General features: G+C 29.5%; 2 protein-coding genes across 3 annotated transcripts; one reads left to right on the forward strand and one right to left on the reverse strand.

The window, feature by feature from the left end:
- Positions 1-230: 230 nt before the first annotated feature.
- Positions 231-3,758, reverse strand: LOC123301873 (peroxisome assembly protein 12). Its single transcript, XM_044884818.1, has 7 exons — positions 3,613-3,758; positions 1,906-2,165; positions 1,656-1,837; positions 1,363-1,589; positions 629-776; positions 412-497; positions 231-342 (listed from the first exon to the last, which is right to left on the reverse strand). The coding sequence occupies exons 2-7, from the start codon at positions 2,126-2,128 to the stop codon at positions 231-233; spliced, it is 978 nt and encodes a 325-aa protein (XP_044740753.1). The 5' UTR covers positions 2,129-2,165; positions 3,613-3,758.
- Positions 3,759-3,769: 11 nt separating this feature from the next.
- On the forward strand, positions 3,770-12,837 carry LOC123301872 (peregrin). Of its 2 annotated transcripts, XM_044884817.1 has the most exons (7): positions 3,770-4,904; positions 5,319-5,564; positions 5,627-6,320; positions 6,714-7,156; positions 11,186-11,276; positions 11,363-11,548; positions 11,941-12,837. In XM_044884817.1, exons 1-7 carry the CDS (start codon positions 3,893-3,895, stop codon positions 12,404-12,406), a joined length of 3,138 nt encoding a protein of 1,045 aa, XP_044740752.1. In that variant the 5' UTR covers positions 3,770-3,892; the 3' UTR covers positions 12,407-12,837. The 2 variants fall into 2 exon arrangements, with proteins under 2 accessions (XP_044740752.1, XP_044740751.1); XM_044884816.1 differs by lacking the exons at positions 11,186-11,276; positions 11,363-11,548; positions 11,941-12,837 and adding exons at positions 7,334-7,519; positions 7,912-8,820 and having other exon boundaries at positions 6,714-7,247.
- Positions 12,838-23,625: the final 10,788 nt, after the last annotated feature.

Consider the following 23,625-nt stretch of genomic DNA (forward strand, 5'->3'; position numbering starts at 1 on the left):
TCTCATCAAACACGATTCTAAACGGAGAGTAATATACTTATTCTCAAGTATTTTTCGTTTCGGGTTAAAATTTGTATGGAGTTTAAACTGCGCAGGTCTTATTCAATGTGAGTAGAAAATTTAGAATAAACAAAAGTACAATTTTTTTTTCATAAACAAACACCTTTTAAATTAAATATTATAAAATCTGATAAAAACTAACAATAAATATAACAAAATTTAAATAAACATTATTCATCATACAACCTTACAAGTTCGTCTAAACTTGTTGGATAATTTGTAATTGGACATTTTGGTACAATCGTTAAATGACGAACAATACATCGATAGCAAAACACATATCTAAAACGAAATTAATTTATACAATACCGAAACATAAAAGTAATTTAAAAAAAAAATTGTTCTATTTACCCTGATGTTGGCAAAATGGTCGGAATTTTCCAACGTTGTAAACAAATTGGACACACTCCTTTAAATTGTTGTGCTTTACTATCATTCTATAAATTTAAATGAACAGTTTTTAATTAATATTTCTTGAAAACGAAAATGATTACAAAGTCAGTTTTTTTTATAATTGGTGCTTTTTAATTTTTATAAAATTTGCAAGCATTTTGTTATTTATACATACCGTAGGTGCTTCTGGAACGGATATAGAAGTATAATCTGTAACAGTATTTTCTGTATACCACCATTGTAAAAATTGCATGAAAAATGCCCCAACTTCAATTGAACGGAATAAAATTTGGCTTAACAATTTTAATGATGTGTCGGATGACCTAAAACAATAAGAGTTAATTTTTACGTTGTATGTACGTGAAACCTCAACCCGTCGAAATTGTTCGAGGTTTAAAAATGATCTCATAAACAACCGTACTAGCAAAAACGACATCAAGGCAACGCCAGGTTAAAACAGGTGAGTCAGTTTTTATTTATCAATTAAAGTTTAACCATGATTTTCAACTTAGATCGCCTAATAGTTTAATTTCGTTAAATTCCTAAAACTTACTTTCCCGTTTTTGTGCCAAAAAGTGGAATTTTCGATAAAAAATGGCACGATTTTCGGAATACGTGATATAATCCTTGTAATCTGACATGTTATCTACTATAAATCTTACATATATCTACTAGATGACAATTTCAAGACAAAGAAGCATTTCAAAAAAAAATTTGGGATTCGTATGTCCTCCCTCCGCTGGGGTCCTATGCCCTCCTATGACTAGATTAAGTTGACTGAATGTTCCTCGGGGTTCTATAAACATGTTACACGTTAAAGTTTCATTAAAATTGGTGTTGCTCCCAATTTTTCGATGCATATCCCTATTCCATAAATCAGAGATACTAAATTTAAAACTATTATCTTACCATGATTTAGTATTAAATACATTTTTCCAAAGTTCGGTCCATGTAAATGTATCCCTCTGGCTATCATTTCGTACAAGTTTCAAACGTAATAAACTCAATTCGGGTGATGAATATGCTGAATTACCAGAAATATAGCTTAAATATTGTACCAATTTTAAAAATTGCCATACAAGTGGAATAGCTGGTTCAATTTGATATATTTGGCGTTTCATTTCTGAATTTCTGTCCTAATAAGATTCGAATTGTATAAATAATATGACTAAAGATGTTTTTTTTCAAAAAATTATTCTTACATTTTGTAATAAACCATCAAAATCTTCTAACTTATATTTTAATGCAATATTTTCGAGTTTAATTCTTAAATAGGGTAATAGAACAAGTGGAATCATACATAATAGTTTTTGTTTCATTGATAATGATCGATTATCGGCTGAAATTCTTTGTAATCCATAAAATGCTTCGGAAAATGATGCATCTAAACATAATTCAGAGTACAAATTATTTTAATTTTTATAGAAATGTTTGCTCAAATTTTTGTATTACCTTCATATTTTAAATAATGGAACTGCAATAGACCATTTAAGACTAAAAAAATTTCATCGTACCAAAGTTGTAACGAAGAATATTTCGACTTTGATGATAATACTTCGATCAATTTTTTTAAAGCTGGATAAATTGAACTTCGTAATGAATCTTGTGCTATAACTTCAAAAATTGATGGTGCTTGTTGCAGATTTGCTGTACGATGTGTTGCACTTACTGCCATCTTTTTAAATTTATTTTATTACCATAATCAGGAAGACCTTAACAAAAATTTGGAATCATTTTATTTTAAAAAAAAGTTTTTAAACTTTATTTTTAACCGACTTCAAACAAAAAAAGAGGAGGTTATCAATTCGACTGTATTTTTTTTTTTTTAATTTTATTTTTTGTTTGTTATACCTTAGAACTTTCGACTGGGTGAACCGATTTTGATGATTCTTTATCTATTTGAATGCTAGTGCTTCCCGTGTGGTCCCATTTCATTTTGATCGAGTTCTGATAACGGGATCCATGAGAATATCTTAAGTTTGCATGAGAATATCTTGAGTCTTAAATTTGCATTAAGTATGCACGACAGGAGGACGAATAACTCAAAATCATGCCAACCGATTTCGATGATTCTTTTTCTAGTGATAAATTAGTTAGTGCACTTCAGGTTCACTAAAAATCACAAAATAAAAAAAACTTCTAACAAAAAGAAAACCGACTTCAAAAGAAAAACTTTTCCAAAACAAATTAAAATGCACTAAAAAGTAAAAAAATAACGATAATAATGTAGTTTAAATTATTGTTATTTTTGGAGTCGGTGTCAGCCAAGCTAATGAAGCAAACTGTTCTGTCTGAGTTGTTTCCTTGGCTGACACCGACTCCAAAAATAACAATAATTTAAACTACATTATATTATCGTTATTTTTTTACTTTTTAGTGCATTTTAATTTGTTTTGGAAAAGTTTTTCTTTTGAAGTCGATTTCTTTTTGTTAGAAGTTTTTTCTATTTTATGAAATCATTATATTTCAAAATTATTTGGAAAGTTCGATGTCCAAAAACAGCTCAAAATGGAAAGAAGTTCTTATCTTGGAAAGATGTTGAGGAGATATTTTTTATGATAAGGATATTCAGATAGTATCGTGTATCTAATGGTTCTCTTTAACGTTAACGCTATTCGATAACATAAACCATACCTTTTATGAGATTAATACCGTAAATTTTCTAGAATGAAATTTACATGCCTTTTTAAAGATCGTGTCTCTATTTACACGTAAATTATTTGTATTGTTGCGATAGTAATTAATGTCAGAGAAGAAAAGAAGGAATTTAATACTTAATTAAGGATTGCAGAAGACCCTACTCTTCACCTGGGAATTCGTATCAAGTTACCCTGACTAAAAAGTTTCTTTTTAAGTATATTATAAAAGAATCATTGATAAATATGTCTATTTTCATGACAACATAAACAAACTCATAAAAGTGTTTTTAATAAAACTTTTTAGTATCTTAAAAAATATTCTTTCGCTAAAACACTTTCATTATCCAAGAAAAATAAAGTTTTTCATCTAATTTTACAAAAGTAATACTCATAAATAATTATTAAAGTTTAAATTTACCGCCATTTGGCACATATATTTGATTAAAATTTACAGAATCACATACAATTTTTTTTTCTAAAGAAAAATTTTCTATTCGTAAGAGATAAAAAGAATACTCACCAGTTGAATGTTAATTTCTTAAATAAAATGCACTTTAGAAAATTGAATTGAATTTTGAATAATTAAAAAAGTGCGTTTCATTAAAAAGATTTTTATCTACAAAACAGTTAACTTTTTTATACGTTTCCCACCTTTGCATATTTTTTGTAGATGTCAGTCATAAATAATTAAAATGTCTTGCTATGCCTCACAAATGTAAAAAAAAAATAAATTAAAACGTAATGTGATTTAAAAATTACTTAAATTAAAACTGTGTTTGTTTACATAAAACGAAAATAAAATGGGTTTAGTTGATTTTGATGTGGCGGAATTTTGTAAAAAATTACGATTAGATCGACAACCACCTTATCAATGTCCAATAGAAAAATGTGAAAGAACTTATCGATCGACATGTGGTTTACAATATCATTTACAGAACTTTGATCATGATAATCCACAATCACAAACCTTATCACCAGTAACACCGCGTCATAAAAAAGGTCGAGCTCGACCGGCTGTACCGACTGCCGATCTAGTGAGTCCGATACGTGAAGCTCTTACTTATGCAGAAGCACAAAAAATGGTACAATTTGAAGTTGATACAAAAGCTATTCGTGTAAATATCACTGATGAGTTACCGTTAATTTCGAGTGAAGATTGGGAAGGTCCTACACCCACACTCCAAGCGGATCAAGCTACACAAGAAGCATTGGCGAAACTACCGGAACCATCGTATAAAGAGCTACCGGATTATAATATATGTGATGCACCGCCTAGACCGAATGCGTATATTCGTTTTATTGAGAAATCCGCGGAGGAGTTAGATGGCGAAGTTGAGTATGATGTCGATGAAGAAGATACTGCATGGCTATCGATTATGAATGAAAAACGTGAATCACAAGGTACAAATCCTGTTTCGGTGGATACTCTTGAACTGTTAATGGATCGTCTGGAAAAAGAATCATATTTTCAAGCATCGGCAAATGGTCAATCTAGTGGGGCTGTTGTCGATGATGATGCCGTGTGTTGCATCTGTATGGATGGCGAATGCCAGAATACAAATGTTATACTATTTTGTGATATGTGTAATTTAGCTGTTCATCAAGATTGTTATGGTGTACCGTATATACCAGAGGGACAATGGTTATGTAGAAGATGTTTACAATCACCAAGTCGTGCTGTGGATTGTGTGTTATGTCCAAATCATGGTGGAGCATTTAAACAAACGGATCGTGGACAATGGGCGCATGTTGTTTGTGCATTATGGATACCTGAAGTTCGATTTGCAAATACAGTATTTTTGGAACCAATTGGTAAGATTTTTGTACAAAATTTTAAGCGATTTCTCAAAAAGTACTCAACCAATCGATAAAGGAACCCGATTTTTGTACTTTTAGGATCAATATTACCATACAGGGTTATTCACGTTATTCGATACGACAAAATAAGGCTAAACTGCTTGATTTTAAGAAAATTTTCTTTCTGTGATCCATGTTCAAGCGATTTCTCAAAAAGTATTCATCTAATCGATAAATGAATCCGAATTTTACACTTTTTGGGTCAAAATTAATATACAGGACTATTCAAAATACCTGACTCTAAACACAAACGTATCCTCTTTTTAAAACTTTCAGCCAACAGTGACTCTTTCGGCTCCAGAGTCTGAGGAGAGCCTAAGACAAAATTAAAATTTTCAAAACTCTAATGACCTTTTTGTTTGTTTTTAGATTCAATTGAAACAATACCTCCAGCACGATGGAAGTTAACATGCTACGTATGCAAACAACGAGGTGTTGGAGCTTGTATCCAATGTCACAAAACAAATTGTTATGCAGCGTTTCATGTCACGTGCGCTCAACAAGCTGGTTTATTCATGAAAATGGATACAGTACGTAATGACAACGCAACGGATACTCAACCTCCCGTTTTGGTACAGAAGACAGCTTTTTGTGATTCTCACACACCTGCTGAAAGTATGTTTTAAAGAAAGCCATTTTAATATAACTTTTACAAATCGAAAAATTTTATTTTCTAGGTGGAAGAGAAGATTTTCGACAAAAAATGAAACAAGCACGTAAAGTATTAGCAAAAAAACGTACATCTGCGCCAGTAATTTTAATTCCAACTATACCCCCAGAACGGATTCAAGAAATTAGTTCATTGGTCAGTCTATCAAAGAAAAATCAATTTATCCAACGTTTAATCGCATATTGGACGCTAAAACGACAATTTCGTAATGGTGTACCATTACTTCGTCGTCTACAATCCTCTGCACAGGGTAATAATCGCGATTCAAGTGGAATATCTCAATCTCAAGTGGACACAATCGAATTATGTCGACAATTAAAATATTGGCAATGTTTACGACAAGATTTAGAACGAGCTCGTTTACTTTGTGAGTTAGTTCGAAAAAGGGAAAAATTAAAATTGGAATTAGTGAAACAAAAAGAACGATGTATGATTGTTGAATTACGTCCGCTCGAAGCAAGCATGCGTCGTTTATTGGATATGATTGCTGCAAAAGATGATCGGGAAATATTTTTGGAGCCTGTGGATCCAGTTGAAGTGCCAGATTATAGTACTGTGGTGACAAATCCTATGGATTTAAGTACAATGCGAGAAAAATTAGACGAAGGAGCTTATACAAATTTGGATTTAATGGAAAAAGATTTTCAATTAATGATTTCAAATTGTTTGGCATACAACAACAAGGATACCGTATTTTATAAGTACGTAAATTTTGCTGCACTTTTTTTGTCCCAAATATTCGAAATTTGAAAGAAGTTCTGGCTTAAAAATCTCTAAATGTAAACCGGGTCGTTTTAATCATATCGGGCGCCGAGATTCGGAAATCAGAAAAGGCGTGGTTTTTTTAGTCTGTCTTAATCAATCAGGCGCCCTTTTTTACAAATTTGTCTTTTCTCTCCTTGTTTTTTGTCTTCGCAAATCTCTGTGATGTCCTCATACAAATTTTTCCTTCTCATACTGGGGCCTCCTTTGTCTATAATGAATGGTATGGTAAGCGCCCCCCCCCAAATTCCGCTTTCGGGTGCAACGCAATCCTACAACCCGGGTATAGACAGTAAACTAAAAAATAACTTCTTTATTTTAATATTTTTTAGAGCTGGAATAAAAATGAGGGATGCTGGTAATGCATTGTTTGCGCAGGCGCGAAAAGAATTTAAAGAGTCAGGTTTATTACCAGAACCTGAACAAAAATCAGAAAAATCGAATGATAAACGTAAAGAAGACGATTCAACAATCTCACAAGAAATTGAGAAAGAATTAGAAGAATTAAAGAATAATACAAAAGATGCAAAATTAATAACAAAATTGGAAGAACTTTTGAAAAAATGTCAAGGATTAAAGCATGCCGGTTCACGAGCTAAACGTGTTCGATTAATAAAAGCAGAAATAGTTCGAGCAAAAAGACATATATCCACGATCAGTGATACATCTCAATCCAGCAGTGAAGTTGTTACTCCCGTTGCGGAAAAAAATACACCAAACAATAGTATCGTAACAAATAATAATAACAATAGCGCTTCACCAACGGGCGGTGTAAATCGTCGAACCGCTGTATTATTTACACGAAAAGCACAAGCGGCATTAAAAAAACCAAGTTCACCACCAAAAGTCGAGACAACTGGCAAACAGTATGTATTGATTTTTTTTTATTTACCCAAAAAAAGATTTGTCTAAGTTGATATAAATGATGTTATGAACATAGTTAATATTTCAGACGTCGGCGTGTAGGACGACCCAGACGTGTGGATGGTCAGGGTCCTGGTAGTGCGGAGAAATTAACTACAATACCAGATAGTTTTCGTGTGTATCGTGGTGTTAATCAAGGTTCCGATGATGATGATTCTGATTCCGGTCAAAGTTGTTCCACTTGTTATGATTCGTATTTGTCTTGTTCTGATAGGTAAGCTGGATTCAATTTCTGATGCTAGTAAGAGAGAGATGAAAAACGAGTGGTACGAAAGCTATCAACGTATTTGAAGGTTAATTTTAAGATGGCCGAATTTTTTATATTTCTTTTCTTATTGAAATTATTTAGGAACAATCTGTAATTAATAATGCAGGATGTACGTTAGTATAGCAACGCCCTCACAAGAAAAGAAATAAAAAAAGTTTAGCCTTCTTTAAATCAACTTTATCGTGACGTTATCAGCTCTTATACCAAGTGATTTTCGAAAAAAGGTTTCGAACGAAAGATGTTTGCTATATGGATTCAGTCAAGACCTTGCCAATTCATCGTTATAACCGATTTTTGGCGCATTTAAATAATTTATTCAATAATTCTTTTTTTTACAGTACATTATCAGAAACTGAACATTCAGCAAGTACAGATAACGAAACGAGTGGAGTAAAATCCGATAAAACCACAAAACAGAGTGCAGAATTTAAACCATTACAATTGGTATGGGCTAAATGTCGTGGATATCCTTGGTATCCAGCACTTATTATATCACCAGATATGCCTCGTGGCTATGTACATCGTGGTGTACCAATTCCAGCGCCACCACAAGATGTTTTAGCTTTAGAGAAAAATCATCAAAAGCCTGTATATTTGGTACTGTTCTTTGATGCGAAACGTACATGGCAATGGTTACCACCAGATAAACTAGAATTGCTTGGTGAAGATTCTCAACGTGATCAAGCTAAAGTAACCGAACCAAGAAAACCAACTGATCGTAAAGCAGTACGTCGTGCTTTTCAGCATGCGTTGTTACATCAGTGTCAAGTTTCTGAACCACCTGGCCCCGATGCGATTATGTAATTTTTTAATTAAATCTTCGATTTATGTTTTTAAAATTATTTTTTTTACACGAACGATGTAAAATAATTCAGTACTTCATTAATTTTAAGCTTTAATTTTTGCAAAAGATAATGCTTTTAATAAGAAAACAATAAACGTGTTTACTGGTCGTTTAGTTGTGATTAGCGCCGACGAAACATAAATTCGCGCCTTGTTCGCGAGTCTAATTAAAATTTGCACCAGATATTTGTGCTCTTCCTTCGTGGCGGCGTATAATATTATACATCCATAAAAATCATTTAACGACTAGGCGGACAGTTTTCGAGAGAGTGTCGAAAATTCACTCAAAGTAAGGGACTTCGTAGGATATTTAGGGCGATACCAAGGAAATATTCAATCTGTCGTCAAATGAACTCAATTTCTGTATTTCTTGGGTCCTAATTTCTTTATATCCCAAGTTTTATTAAATTTCGAAATAAAAAAGAAGAAAATTTAGTATATAAGATATTTTTTATCCAAAAAATACAAAAATTGGGTTTATTTGATGATAGGGCTCATAGTTTTTGGTATAATGTCCAAAATTGCATGCAAAGAACGATTTTTCGAATCAATTTTAGGTAATTTTTTAGAAAATATGTGTCTTAACAGTTATATGAAACTATTTTATGACTTGTTTGTCCTTATATCACAAATAACGTTCGGTTTTCGATCTATCACAAGTAAAGTTAATTTGGGCAAAAATTCAAAAGAGTTTTTTTGGATACAAAGGCATTATCAATAGTTAAAATTCTGAAAATGTATTAAATATAAATATTTAGGTTACATTATTTTTTCTATTAGTTTCTTTTTTTATATAAAACAAAATAAACTTTGGATGTCACCTCCGTTGCTAAAGGTATAACCTCGTAACCATTTAGCAGCAATGGATGGGTAGACGTTAGTTTACAAAAAAAAAAAAATTATATATATTTAATAATTAAATTATGAAATTTTAATAATTTTATACACAATGTAAAATTAAATTTTCTGAGATTACACTCAAACACATACACACACAAATTGTTACTTTTTGGTTAACTATTTTTAAGATACTTTTTAAAATGTATTTTTCATTAATATTTAATGATTTATAAAAATAAAAACAAATTTTTTAAATTGTATTCTCGAATATTTAAAAATAAACGATATTTTTTAATTTTAACTCGTACAGGCTTGTCTCGAGCTGTACCAAAACAGTGAGGTTTTATCGTCACCTTCAAGATAATTCTCATCAAACACGATTCTAAACGGAGAGTAATATACTTATTCTCAAGTATTTTTCGTTTCGGGTTAAAATTTGTATGGAGTTTAAACTGCGCAGGTCTTATTCAATGTGAGTAGAAAATTTAGAATAAACAAAAGTACAATTTTTTTTTCATAAACAAACACCTTTTAAATTAAATATTATAAAATCTGATAAAAACTAACAATAAATATAACAAAATTTAAATAAACATTATTCATCATACAACCTTACAAGTTCGTCTAAACTTGTTGGATAATTTGTAATTGGACATTTTGGTACAATCGTTAAATGACGAACAATACATCGATAGCAAAACACATATCTAAAACGAAATTAATTTATACAATACCGAAACATAAAAGTAATTTAAAAAAAAAATTGTTCTATTTACCCTGATGTTGGCAAAATGGTCGGAATTTTCCAACGTTGTAAACAAATTGGACACACTCCTTTAAATTGTTGTGCTTTACTATCATTCTATAAATTTAAATGAACAGTTTTTAATTAATATTTCTTGAAAACGAAAATGATTACAAAGTCAGTTTTTTTTATAATTGGTGCTTTTTAATTTTTATAAAATTTGCAAGCATTTTGTTATTTATACATACCGTAGGTGCTTCTGGAACGGATATAGAAGTATAATCTGTAACAGTATTTTCTGTATACCACCATTGTAAAAATTGCATGAAAAATGCCCCAACTTCAATTGAACGGAATAAAATTTGGCTTAACAATTTTAATGATGTGTCGGATGACCTAAAACAATAAGAGTTAATTTTTACGTTGTATGTACGTGAAACCTCAACCCGTCGAAATTGTTCGAGGTTTAAAAATGATCTCATAAACAACCGTACTAGCAAAAACGACATCAAGGCAACGCCAGGTTAAAACAGGTGAGTCAGTTTTTATTTATCAATTAAAGTTTAACCATGATTTTCAACTTAGATCGCCTAATAGTTTAATTTCGTTAAATTCCTAAAACTTACTTTCCCGTTTTTGTGCCAAAAAGTGGAATTTTCGATAAAAAATGGCACGATTTTCGGAATACGTGATATAATCCTTGTAATCTGACATGTTATCTACTATAAATCTTACATATATCTACTAGATGACAATTTCAAGACAAAGAAGCATTTCAAAAAAAAATTTGGGATTCGTATGTCCTCCCTCCGCTGGGGTCCTATGCCCTCCTATGACTAGATTAAGTTGACTGAATGTTCCTCGGGGTTCTATAAACATGTTACACGTTAAAGTTTCATTAAAATTGGTGTTGCTCCCAATTTTTCGATGCATATCCCTATTCCATAAATCAGAGATACTAAATTTAAAACTATTATCTTACCATGATTTAGTATTAAATACATTTTTCCAAAGTTCGGTCCATGTAAATGTATCCCTCTGGCTATCATTTCGTACAAGTTTCAAACGTAATAAACTCAATTCGGGTGATGAATATGCTGAATTACCAGAAATATAGCTTAAATATTGTACCAATTTTAAAAATTGCCATACAAGTGGAATAGCTGGTTCAACGGGCGGTGTAAATCGTCGAACCGCTGTATTATTTACACGAAAAGCACAAGCGGCATTAAAAAAACCAAGTTCACCACCAAAAGTCGAGACAACTGGCAAACAGTATGTATTGATTTTTTTTTATTTACCCAAAAAAAGATTTGTCTAAGTTGATATAAATGATGTTATGAACATAGTTAATATTTCAGACGTCGGCGTGTAGGACGACCCAGACGTGTGGATGGTCAGGGTCCTGGTAGTGCGGAGAAATTAACTACAATACCAGATAGTTTTCGTGTGTATCGTGGTGTTAATCAAGGTTCCGATGATGATGATTCTGATTCCGGTCAAAGTTGTTCCACTTGTTATGATTCGTATTTGTCTTGTTCTGATAGGTAAGCTGGATTCAATTTCTGATGCTAGTAAGAGAGAGATGAAAAACGAGTGGTACGAAAGCTATCAACGTATTTGAAGGTTAATTTTAAGATGGCCGAATTTTTTATATTTCTTTTCTTATTGAAATTATTTAGGAACAATCTGTAATTAATAATGCAGGATGTACGTTAGTATAGCAACGCCCTCACAAGAAAAGAAATAAAAAAAGTTTAGCCTTCTTTAAATCAACTTTATCGTGACGTTATCAGCTCTTATACCAAGTGATTTTCGAAAAAAGGTTTCGAACGAAAGATGTTTGCTATATGGATTCAGTCAAGACCTTGCCAATTCATCGTTATAACCGATTTTTGGCGCATTTAAATAATTTATTCAATAATTCTTTTTTTTACAGTACATTATCAGAAACTGAACATTCAGCAAGTACAGATAACGAAACGAGTGGAGTAAAATCCGATAAAACCACAAAACAGAGTGCAGAATTTAAACCATTACAATTGGTATGGGCTAAATGTCGTGGATATCCTTGGTATCCAGCACTTATTATATCACCAGATATGCCTCGTGGCTATGTACATCGTGGTGTACCAATTCCAGCGCCACCACAAGATGTTTTAGCTTTAGAGAAAAATCATCAAAAGCCTGTATATTTGGTACTGTTCTTTGATGCGAAACGTACATGGCAATGGTTACCACCAGATAAACTAGAATTGCTTGGTGAAGATTCTCAACGTGATCAAGCTAAAGTAACCGAACCAAGAAAACCAACTGATCGTAAAGCAGTACGTCGTGCTTTTCAGCATGCGTTGTTACATCAGTGTCAAGTTTCTGAACCACCTGGCCCCGATGCGATTATGTAATTTTTTAATTAAATCTTCGATTTATGTTTTTAAAATTATTTTTTTTACACGAACGATGTAAAATAATTCAGTACTTCATTAATTTTAAGCTTTAATTTTTGCAAAAGATAATGCTTTTAATAAGAAAACAATAAACGTGTTTACTGGTCGTTTAGTTGTGATTAGCGCCGACGAAACATAAATTCGCGCCTTGTTCGCGAGTCTAATTAAAATTTGCACCAGATATTTGTGCTCTTCCTTCGTGGCGGCGTATAATATTATACATCCATAAAAATCATTTAACGACTAGGCGGACAGTTTTCGAGAGAGTGTCGAAAATTCACTCAAAGTAAGGGACTTCGTAGGATATTTAGGGCGATACCAAGGAAATATTCAATCTGTCGTCAAATGAACTCAATTTCTGTATTTCTTGGGTCCTAATTTCTTTATATCCCAAGTTTTATTAAATTTCGAAATAAAAAAGAAGAAAATTTAGTATATAAGATATTTTTTATCCAAAAAATACAAAAATTGGGTTTATTTGATGATAGGGCTCATAGTTTTTGGTATAATGTCCAAAATTGCATGCAAAGAACGATTTTTCGAATCAATTTTAGGTAATTTTTTAGAAAATATGTGTCTTAACAGTTATATGAAACTATTTTATGACTTGTTTGTCCTTATATCACAAATAACGTTCGGTTTTCGATCTATCACAAGTAAAGTTAATTTGGGCAAAAATTCAAAAGAGTTTTTTTGGATACAAAGGCATTATCAATAGTTAAAATTCTGAAAATGTATTAAATATAAATATTTAGGTTACATTATTTTTTCTATTAGTTTCTTTTTTTATATAAAACAAAATAAACTTTGGATGTCACCTCCGTTGCTAAAGGTATAACCTCGTAACCATTTAGCAGCAATGGATGGGTAGACGTTAGTTTACAAAAAAAAAAAAATTATATATATTTAATAATTAAATTATGAAATTTTAATAATTTTATACACAATGTAAAATTAAATTTTCTGAGATTACACTCAAACACATACACACACAAATTGTTACTTTTTGGTTAACTATTTTTAAGATACTTTTTAAAATGTATTTTTCATTAATATTTAATGATTTATAAAAATAAAAACAAATTTTTTAAATTGTATTCTCGAATATTTAAAAATAAACGATATTTTTTAATTTTAACTCGTATTTTATTGAAGAATACTCTGGCTCAACACTTTTGTTTCGTTAAAAATACACAATATTTGCAGACACGAAACTTTGATATCTTTGGTCTTTTTATACTCTACCAGAACTCATTTTACGGGATGAAATTATGAATTTGAAAATACACTTTATATTTCAAAAAAATCAAGGATGTAGAGTGTAATTTTAATATAGCTTAAAATTTATAGTAAAATTGGGTAAATAAGATGAGTGGAGGGATAACTAATAATTTAAGGCGGATTCCTATGGGAAGAAAGTAAAGATATAGGCAAGTAACTAGAAAAAATATAGGTAATAAGAAGCTAGAGAAAATATAACTTGATGCTTATTATGTCACACTCAGATTGTAATTTCAGGCAGATTATAAAACGGCTACCACATGCACCCTTACTAACACAACCTGTATTCATTCAATCTAAATCAATGGATTGGATCGACACGTGTTGGCAGTTTTTGGGGTCTATTTTGGAAGAGTTTAAATCTGACTATGGATGGTATTTGGAAAAAATACCATGCAAAGCAAGATCTACCACAGGGCTGTTTAAAATTTGCGTCCTTTTTGTGATAAAATCAACCATTCTTGAGATACAGCGAATTTTATTCCAATTTTGCAAGTGTTTTTCTTTAAAATAAAAATTTTGAAACACGTTGACAATAATTACTTGAGTATCACACATTAATTGTGAATATTTGAGACGGTATGATATTATACATATATATATGCAATACATGGTACAAACGCGTAAGAGGAGTTGCCTATCGTCAGGCGCACGACCGTAACTTGAGTGTATCAGTATGAGATGAACTGTTCTAGTGCCTATATCGTTAAAATTTGGCATTGGCGTATAATAAAAATTTGTATAGTATTAGTTTTAACAATGTGAAAATTAAAAAAAAAATTCTTTTTATTTTCCAGACAGTATTTAAAACAAATATAGTTAGTAAGAAAAAAATGTTTAATTTAGTTTAAAAAAAAAGTATTTTTTGGTTTTTTAAGAAAATTAACATTTTTTTCGCGAAGTGCTTAACAAAAGAAAGTTTTTCCCAAAGTGTGAAATAATTTCAAGTGTTGATGATGATAGTTCAACTGTGATCTGTGATTATGTGAAGTCTTAACAATCAGTTTGTATAGTGTTTGGGAAAATAAACCAATAATCGATTTCTCAACAATCAAAAAGAAAACAATTGTTTAGTTAACTCATATCTAAATTTTGAAAACAATTAGAGCCAATTTTACATAGATGTTTTAACATATCCCTAGACTCAGGGTTTCTCTGAACCAAAATTAATAACAATTATCTCAATTTTTCCAAACTACTTTAAAAATTTGAAACTTTTGTAAAATTAAAGTACCCATAACTTTTAAATTATTCATCTAACTTTTGGATTATGATTGTATAATGGTATGGTATAGATTTTTATGTTTAAAGCGCGAGATGAAGTGGGTGTACGAAATTTTTAGTCTTATATTTATTTTTATATCAGTTCCACGGAGTATTTTTCTATGGATTATTTGCCTTTAGAAACTTCGTTGGTATTTATTATATTTGAAAAAATTATTTCCAATTTTTGGGGGGAGAAAATGTACTTTGCAACAATCAAGTAAGGCGCAAAGTTAAAATCTTCTCATTAAAAATTTTGACTTTTTTCCAAAGTCATGAAATTAGTAATGGAATTTTCATTAAAAAAATTTAAAAACTCCAAAGAAATGTCTATTAAATTCCAAACTAAGGATTTTTTGATATTTGAGAGAGGAAATCGAAATTTAATTTGGGGATGTTGTTGATAGGTGAAAGCACACCTATAAGTAATATCTGAGAGTACAGTTGTAGGATTAGTGGTGTAAACCTGAAATAAAATTGTATTTTACGATTTTGAAATTTAAAAGGATTTTTAGGGTGATTTGGGAATTTTATGCTTGAATTTGGAAAAGGCTTTAATTTTCTTTTGATTTAAAAAGATTTATAATTGGGGCTTTATAATTTAGACTACAAGTATTTTTAAACATATAAAAAAAATTCAAATACTTGATTATTCAAATACTTAATTAAAAACTATATCATCTAACAATGAACTTTTATGATATTAGTTATTAAAGCTAGGCAACTTTCTTAACAGTACATACATACAATCATCTGTATTATAAGAAACTCAAGTTTTAAGTTTTAGATATACTTCGATTCTAATTTTCTTAAAGTGAAATTCTAATATTACTGGATTATGTCAATTTTAAAATTCATTTTATTAAAATTGTTTTGCATAAAATTGAATAAAACTGAAAGAAATAATATCTTTTACAATTTAAATAATTCCATTCGTATTTCTTTTTTATTTATAATTTATTTTCTGTGTTTTGAAATAAAATTTCAATAAAGCATTTAAATTTTTTGTTCTTAATAAATGAAGCATAAAATTTCAAATAAAAATATAAAGTATAATACAAAAAAAAAGTAAAGAATTCTTGAAATATTATACCTACGTTTCGACAATATAATTAGGTAATTATTAGTACCTTTTTTCTCATTGGAATCGGTATTGATAATACTTAAGACTGTATTTTCACAGATAATTGAAAGTATAAGAAAAAACTTTGTGATCTTTTTACAAACATTTCCATTTGTAATCAAAGATACTGTGAAAAAAAAAGCTTTCAAGTAGAGGATATTTTTTTAATTTATTTATATTTTTGTTAGGCAATGTGTATTACATACCTGATGTACAATTTGCGTGTAATATGAGATAGTGTGTACTACGTACTAAGATAAAAGTGTGATTAACAACTATACATTTTGTACATTTTGGAGCTTCAAAATTAGAAAAATTTTCGTTTGTAACACAAAAAATCAATATTTTTAGATTTTGATTACATAATAAACATTAAAAAATCAATTTCCATTTGTTATCAAAGATACTGTGGAAAAAAAGCTTTCAAGTAGAGGATATTTTTTTAATTTATTTATATTTTTGTTAGGCAATTTGTATTGCATACCTGATGTATAATTTGCGTGTAACACGAGATAGTGTGTACTATGTATTAAGATAAAAAGTGATTAACTATACATTTTGGAGCTTCAAAATTAGAAAGATTTTCGTTCGTAATATAAAAAATCAATATCTTTAGATTTTGATTACATAATAAACATTAAAAAGTCAATTTTTTGATAACTCTATCAAATTTTATGCGATCTGAATGAGTTTTATTTTGAAACTTACTAAATCTGCTCATTGATGATGTACGCCAGGCAATTTTGGCTAAAAGGCTTGATTTTTTTTATATGAAGTTGGACGTCCGAATAGAAAAGAATTTACAAAATCAACAAAAATATAGTATATTTTGCTTTTTTAAAAGACATAAACCAATTTTTTGTCAATAATTTCTGACAAATCTCTAATTTGATAATTGAATGTTTAGTTTCTCGTTTCCGAGACATTTCTCTTTCAGTATCACTACGCAAACAACCACAGTATTAAGTACAAGAAAAAATATCTTTACATTCACTTGTTTCACCTTATTTTCATGACCTACATACAGAGATTAAACATTTCACCTACAATTCATCATTTTATTTTCTATATGTTATGGAAAATTCTTGCCACTTTATTTTTGTGTTTATTGAGTAGGAAACTTTTTCTGTTTTTTGTGTTCATTGAATCGAATGTAATAATTGACAATACTTCGACAGTTGTATGACAGTTTATTAATAAATATTAGAGATACAAAATAAATTAGTTAAAGTATAATGTTTTTTCCATTTTTTCCCATTAATGTTTGAAATTGTTTTTGTTGGCAGAAAACTTTTTTTGATGATGAATCTTGTATAAATATTAAAAATGTAATTTATGAAAGTGTTGTTACTGTACATTTTCACATGTACAGGGTCATTTAAAAAGAACGGAGTAGTCTTTAATAGCTTTTTAATTTGGTAAAAACGATTAGATAGATCTTACGTTCCACAAGTCAAGAAAAATAGTGTTCTATTATTTGTTTTTGAGCTTAATATCTTTTTTAAATTATCGTGTTTTAAACAAAAATTATTATTTTTTGGACTTTGTTCAATTTTTTTGTCTAAATACACATATTTTGTGGAATTTTTATATCAAATGTGGAAACCATGCTTCTGTATTTTGGAAAATTGAAAAATGTGATCCAAATTAAGGAGATGCTAATAAAAAATTGGATAAAATTTGCTCGTGGTTGGGCAGAATTAATGTTTAGGATTTTGATTACGCCATAGAGCTTCAAAAATTGAATTTTTGCCTAACTCGGTCATATTTTATTCGATCCGAAAATTAATTTACGGGAAATGTAATTCTAAGGCTTTCTTTATGGCTTTTAAAAAGTTATCGTCTTATATTTTTTAGCAAGACTAAAAAGTTTTCGAATCTTTCTTTTTCTTTGAATAACCCAATAGATGTGAAAAATTAAATAGATGTACGTTGATAACTAAGTAAATTCTAGGTAGATTAAATTGTGATCGAAGTATTGAAAAGTTTGATAAAGTAATTTCTTTACTTTTATTTAATAATTATTTTTCGTAAATTTGAAATTGAATTTTCAATTGTTAAGGTTTTTATTGTAAATATAGTTGATTCATAAAATTCTAGTCAACTTAAGCCAGAATCTTTTTTTTTGTAAAGTACGTTTAGAAAATTTAATAAAAAATGATTATTTGAGAGAAGAAAACATATGAATAATTTTTAAGGAATCCAATTTAGCGAAAAAATAAAAATTATTTGGAACAAAAATAGACATTTTATTCAATTTTTTTTCAATTCTACATATCTTACAAATAAAAATTAATAATAAATTGAATTCATTTTTTAAAGCTTGAAGTGTTTTTTTCCAATATAAAATGTTAAAAACAATTTTTCGAAGTATGTACTTACTAGATTGATACCCGTCCGTTTCATTGAGCTTAAAAGTAAAAAACACCGCTTTACAGCCTCCATCTCTCTTGATGTGCACAGTTTTCAATTTTGTTAAATGTAAAGTCATAATTGATTGAGTATATCAGTTTGGCCATGAATAGTTTGACATTTATGGAGATCTGCTTCATCTATGATGATCATTATGAACCATAAATTACAGATTTCGGTAAAAATTTAAAATAGTAAAATGTCAGATTTAATTTAATTTATTTTTTAATATATCTTCATAAATCATAGCTCATGTGTTATTCTGAAGTATCAGATATATTGCTGTACAGTTTCATTAACAACCATTCGCTAGTTTTAGCGTGAAAGCGTAACAAACAAACAAACAAACATTCTCACTTTCACATTTATTATATATGTATAGGGATAGGGATAGGATAGGATAGGGATTGAATGAATTTCATTTTTTAAAGCTTGAAGTATTTTTTTCCAATATAAAATGTTACAAACAATTTTTCGAAGTATCTACTTATGTTTTTTCTTTTTTTTCTATAAATTCATTTGAGTTGTTACAATTCTTATATTACACAATTCGATAATACAGATATTTTTCTCTCAATAATATCGTTTGGTTAATACGTCTCTAGTGATTATTGGAGAATGACTTCAAAGTAATAAAACAGCACACTTGGTTCGAAGACAGATAACGTTTTTGAGAGTTTATTTATAAGACGACTGAAATTTCGGGTATGTCTTTCCTTATTAGATAGTGTTAACGCTGGATGCACACTTGTACCCAATGGTACCGAATTTTAGCCTGAAAAATTTTGGTATAAGAAAACGAAAAAATATATCAAGATAAAATTTTTATAGCATGTTCAGGACGTAAAAAAATGAGCACCATAGGTCAACTGTTTCTTGGGTCCGTAAGACTGTGTGTGGCTATCTATGAGTGGCTAAACTTCTTTACTTACATGACGTAAAATACAAACGATTCCGTAATCAACACTGTCTATCCATGGTATTTCAATAATTAACTCAGTCAATTGTTTGTTTTCACTTGTTTATTATAAATTAAAGAAATTAACTCTGTTTTTTTTCTTTTCTACATTTATTCTTTAAAAATAATTGATACTCTTCGGTGAGAATATTTTCGAAACGAGTAAACCCAACCACTTTTTAAGTTTATTAAGTTGAGTATAATTCTTATTGAAGAATATATCCTCCAGAAATATTTCACAAACACATTTTTACATTACCTACTTTTAAACGAAAAAAAAGAATATATTTGATAGTATACAGAATGTTCGATTTACATCTTGGCATATAAATATCACGAGTATGACATAATACATGCGTTAAGCAATGTATCTAAGTGAGAGGTATTATAAACATGTATTGAAGCTTCGATATGCATTGAGATAGTTGTAAGACGCTTGGAGAGTGGGAATTTCTTAGTTGAATAGATGAACTACAACAAATAAACGATATAAGTCATTTTGTCAATTTCATATAACACCTATTTGCTCCGTGCGTGAGTTTTATTGGAGGCGTTTCCATGGTAACGATACACTACTTTAATTATAGAATTGTATGAATGCATATATAATTGTATGGATTGCATTTATGACTTACATTGAAAATTTAATATATATTATTGTCTCACAAATTTAAATAAATAACTATGATAATTTACATTTGAAAAATAATATTTGTGCAATTTCTTATTTTCATAATTTTTAATGCATTAAGTTTAATTAATTAGTGTTTTTCAAATAATTTTCATTTGACATTTTCTATAACATTAACATGTAAAGAATTGCAAATTAGTCGTAACAATCTCCTTTAACGCCAAAATTTTTCACTGGAAGCGCTGGCATCGATTTTATTGTCCCTACCATGACTATGTACACAACGAATAATACCTCTTACATAGATGCATTGCTTAACGCATATACTCTGTCATACTCGTGATATTTATATGCCTAGATGTAAATCGAACATTCTGTATATAGTAACACGTATCAAATAACATGTCGATTACGTGATACAAGTATAAGTGAATTGAATATATACATATAACCACTACTTTTTACACGTAGTATAAGGCACTCTTTTACAAGTATACAAGTATATTTGAGAGCAAAAATAAAGAAATTACGTTCTTATTATTGACAGTAATAGAGTAAGCATATATGGTTCAATTACTTGTTACTTTAAAAATGGAGTTTTAGAAACAATGTTTTTACAATTTGATTTGTTGTTAAAATAAATTAGTTAGTGCTTTTCTTTACTTTAATATTAATAATTAATAATGGGTTTTACCCACATTTATGATGTGGGTGGAATCGGTTACTTCGTTATTGTCGAAACGACGACAATGTGATCAATTCCATAGACCTCATTAATTATAATTGTGCACACTGTCGCTGCCTGGAACACTTTACTTTACGAACGACTTACAATCTTGGGAATTGACTCGCAGGTAAACTGTCTGAATTTTTGATATGCTGCTGTGCTACAATCTAAGCATTTATGAATAAATGCCTCAGTGGGAACCAAGAAAAATAATGAATAGTTTTGGAGTTAATAAATATATTTTCTACTGATGAAGCAATATTTCATTCTGATTTTAATATAGCCCAGTAACTTTATAGATCAGAGCTTGTGCATGAAATCGATTCGAGAAATCGGTCTTCGAATGAGATTTTGGACGATTTCCTCAAAATTATGAATCTAATCATTAAATGAATTAGATTTTTGTATATTTTGGATCAAAGTTATCTTATATATTGAGTTTTATTGAAATCGAAGACAAACAAATTTTTTCGATTTTTTGGAATTTTCTTAAGAGGTTTTCTTTAAATGTCCCATTGAAAATCGGGAAAAATTGTATGTCTTCGATTTCGATAAAAGTCAGTACATTAGGTTATTTTGACCCAAAAAATTCAAAAATCGGATTTATATGACGGTTGGATTCGTATTTTCGGAGAAAATAGCTCTTCATGTACGATTTTGAATGATATCTCAGAAACTATGCTTCCAACAACTAAATGAACCCAATTTTTGAATTTTTTGGATCAAAAATACCATATGTACTGAATTTTATCGAAATTGGCAACAAAAATTTTTTCTCGATTTTTTCGATTTTTTCAAAGGGGTACCCCTTAAAAAAATTCCAAAAAATCGAAAAAATTTTGTTGTCACCGATTTTGATAAAACTCAGTAATTTAGGTTATTTTGACCCAAAAAATTCAAAAATCGGATTTATATGACGGTTGGATTCGTACTTTCCGAGAAAATTGCTCTCCATGTACGATTTTGGAGGATATATCAGAAACTACGCTTCCAACAATTAAATGAACCCGATTTTTGAATTTTTTGGGTCAAAATTACCATATGTACTGAGTTTTATCGAAATTGGCAACAAAAATTTTTTCTCGATTTTTTCGATTTTTTCAAAGGGGTACCCCTTAAAAAAATTCCAAAAAATCGAAAAAATTTTGTTGTCACCGATTTTGATAAAACTCAGTAATTTAGGTTATTTTGACCCAAAAAATTCAAAAATCGGATTTATATGACGGTTGGATTCGTACTTTCCGAGAAAATTGCTCTCCATGTACGATTTTGGAGGATATATCAGAAACTACGCTTCCAACAATTAAATGAACCCGATTTTTGAATTTTTTGGGTCAAAATTACCATATGTACTGAGTTTTATCGAAATTGGCAACAAAAATTTTTTCTCGATTTTTTCGATTTTTTCAAAGGGGTACCCCTTAAAAAAATTCCAAAAAATCGAAAAAATTTTGTTGTCACCGATTTTGATAAAACTCAGTAATTTAGGTTATTTTGACCCAAAAAATTCAAAAATCGGATTTATATGACGGTTGGATTCGTACTTTCCGAGAAAATTGCTCTCCATGTACGATTTTGGAGGATATATCAGAAACTACGCTTCCAACAATTAAATGAACCCGATTTTTGAATTTTTTGGGTCAAAATTACCATATGTACTGAGTTTTATCGAAATTGGCAACAAAAATTTTTTCTCGATTTTTTCGATTTTTTCAAAGGGGTACCCCTTAAAAAAATTCCAAAAAATCGAAAAAATTTTGTTGTCACCGATTTTGATAAAACTCAGTACCTTAGGTTATTTTGACCCAAAAAATTCAAAAATCGGATTTATATGACGGTTGGATTCGTACTTTCCGAGAAAATTGCTCTTCATGTACAATTTTGAATGATATCTCAAAAACTACCATTCCAACAATTAATTGAACCCGATTTTTGAATTTTTTGGGTCAAAATTACCATATCTACTGAGTTTTATCGAAATTGGCCACAAAAATTTTTTCTGGATTTTTTCAAAGGGGTACAAGATCCCATTTTCAAATTCTACTTAATTCTATGTTGTTTATCTTGACATGAAGTTTAGATATTTTTCATTAAAGATTTATACAACCCTTAAAGAGAAAAATTCAATTTGTTTTTAATCTCAATAACTAAGAGTTTAGTTAAAAATATATCAAAATAATGTTGGCCATTGGGAATTATTCACCACCGTTGCCCGTACTAGGCTTTCAAAACAGGCTCAATACGGTAATAAAAAAATAACAAAACATGCTTTATAAAAAAAAATTAAATCATATAAAATTCGTAAAAAAGACATCGCATATCGTCGTCGACATTGTTATTTGTTCATTTTAAATTGAAAATAATGTTGGTTTATACAAAAAAACAAATATTGAAGTAGCTGGATAAATAAAGACATTAATATTTTTTTTTATTGACTATGCATGGATAGATAGATAGTTAACTACAGTTACAAGCTATATTTGAAAAGGTTTTTTTTTATTGTTATTATTTGAATGGAGGGCGGGCGAATTGACTTCAATCTTGAATTTTCATCAATATTTTGCGTATATTTTAAAAGCTTCTAAGTAGAGGATATTTTTTTAATTTATTTATATTTTTGTTAGGCAATGTGTATTACATACCTGATGTACAATTTGCGAGTAATATGAGATAGTGTGTACTACGTACTAAGATAAAAGTGTGATTAACTATACATTTTGGAGCTTCAAAATTTGAAAAATTTTCGTTTGTAACACAAAAAATCAATATTTATAGATTTTGA

This window comes from Chrysoperla carnea, chromosome 5 (assembly GCF_905475395.1).
Source record: "Chrysoperla carnea chromosome 5, inChrCarn1.1, whole genome shotgun sequence".
Classification (NCBI taxonomy): domain Eukaryota; kingdom Metazoa; phylum Arthropoda; class Insecta; order Neuroptera; family Chrysopidae; genus Chrysoperla; species Chrysoperla carnea.

Bases quoted from the DNA above. Each gene is read 5' to 3' on its own strand.
- LOC123301873 (XM_044884818.1), bottom strand. From the start codon at position 2,128: ATGGCAGTAAGTGCAACACATCGTACAGCAAATCTGCAACAAGCACCA. The intron at 1,838-1,905 runs GTAATACAAAAA...AATTATGTTTAG, and splicing joins CCATTATTTAAAATATGAAG to ATGCATCATTTTCCGAAGCA. The intron at 498-628 runs GTATGTATAAAT...TTAAATTTATAG, and splicing joins CCGTTCCAGAAGCACCTACG to AATGATAGTAAAGCACAACA.
- LOC123301872 (XM_044884817.1), top strand. From the start codon at position 3,893: ATGGGTTTAGTTGATTTTGATGTGGCGGAATTTTGTAAAAAATTACGA. The intron at 5,565-5,626 runs GTATGTTTTAAA...TTTATTTTCTAG, and splicing joins TTCTCACACACCTGCTGAAA to GTGGAAGAGAAGATTTTCGA. The intron at 6,321-6,713 runs GTACGTAAATTT...AATATTTTTTAG, and splicing joins AAGGATACCGTATTTTATAA to AGCTGGAATAAAAATGAGGG.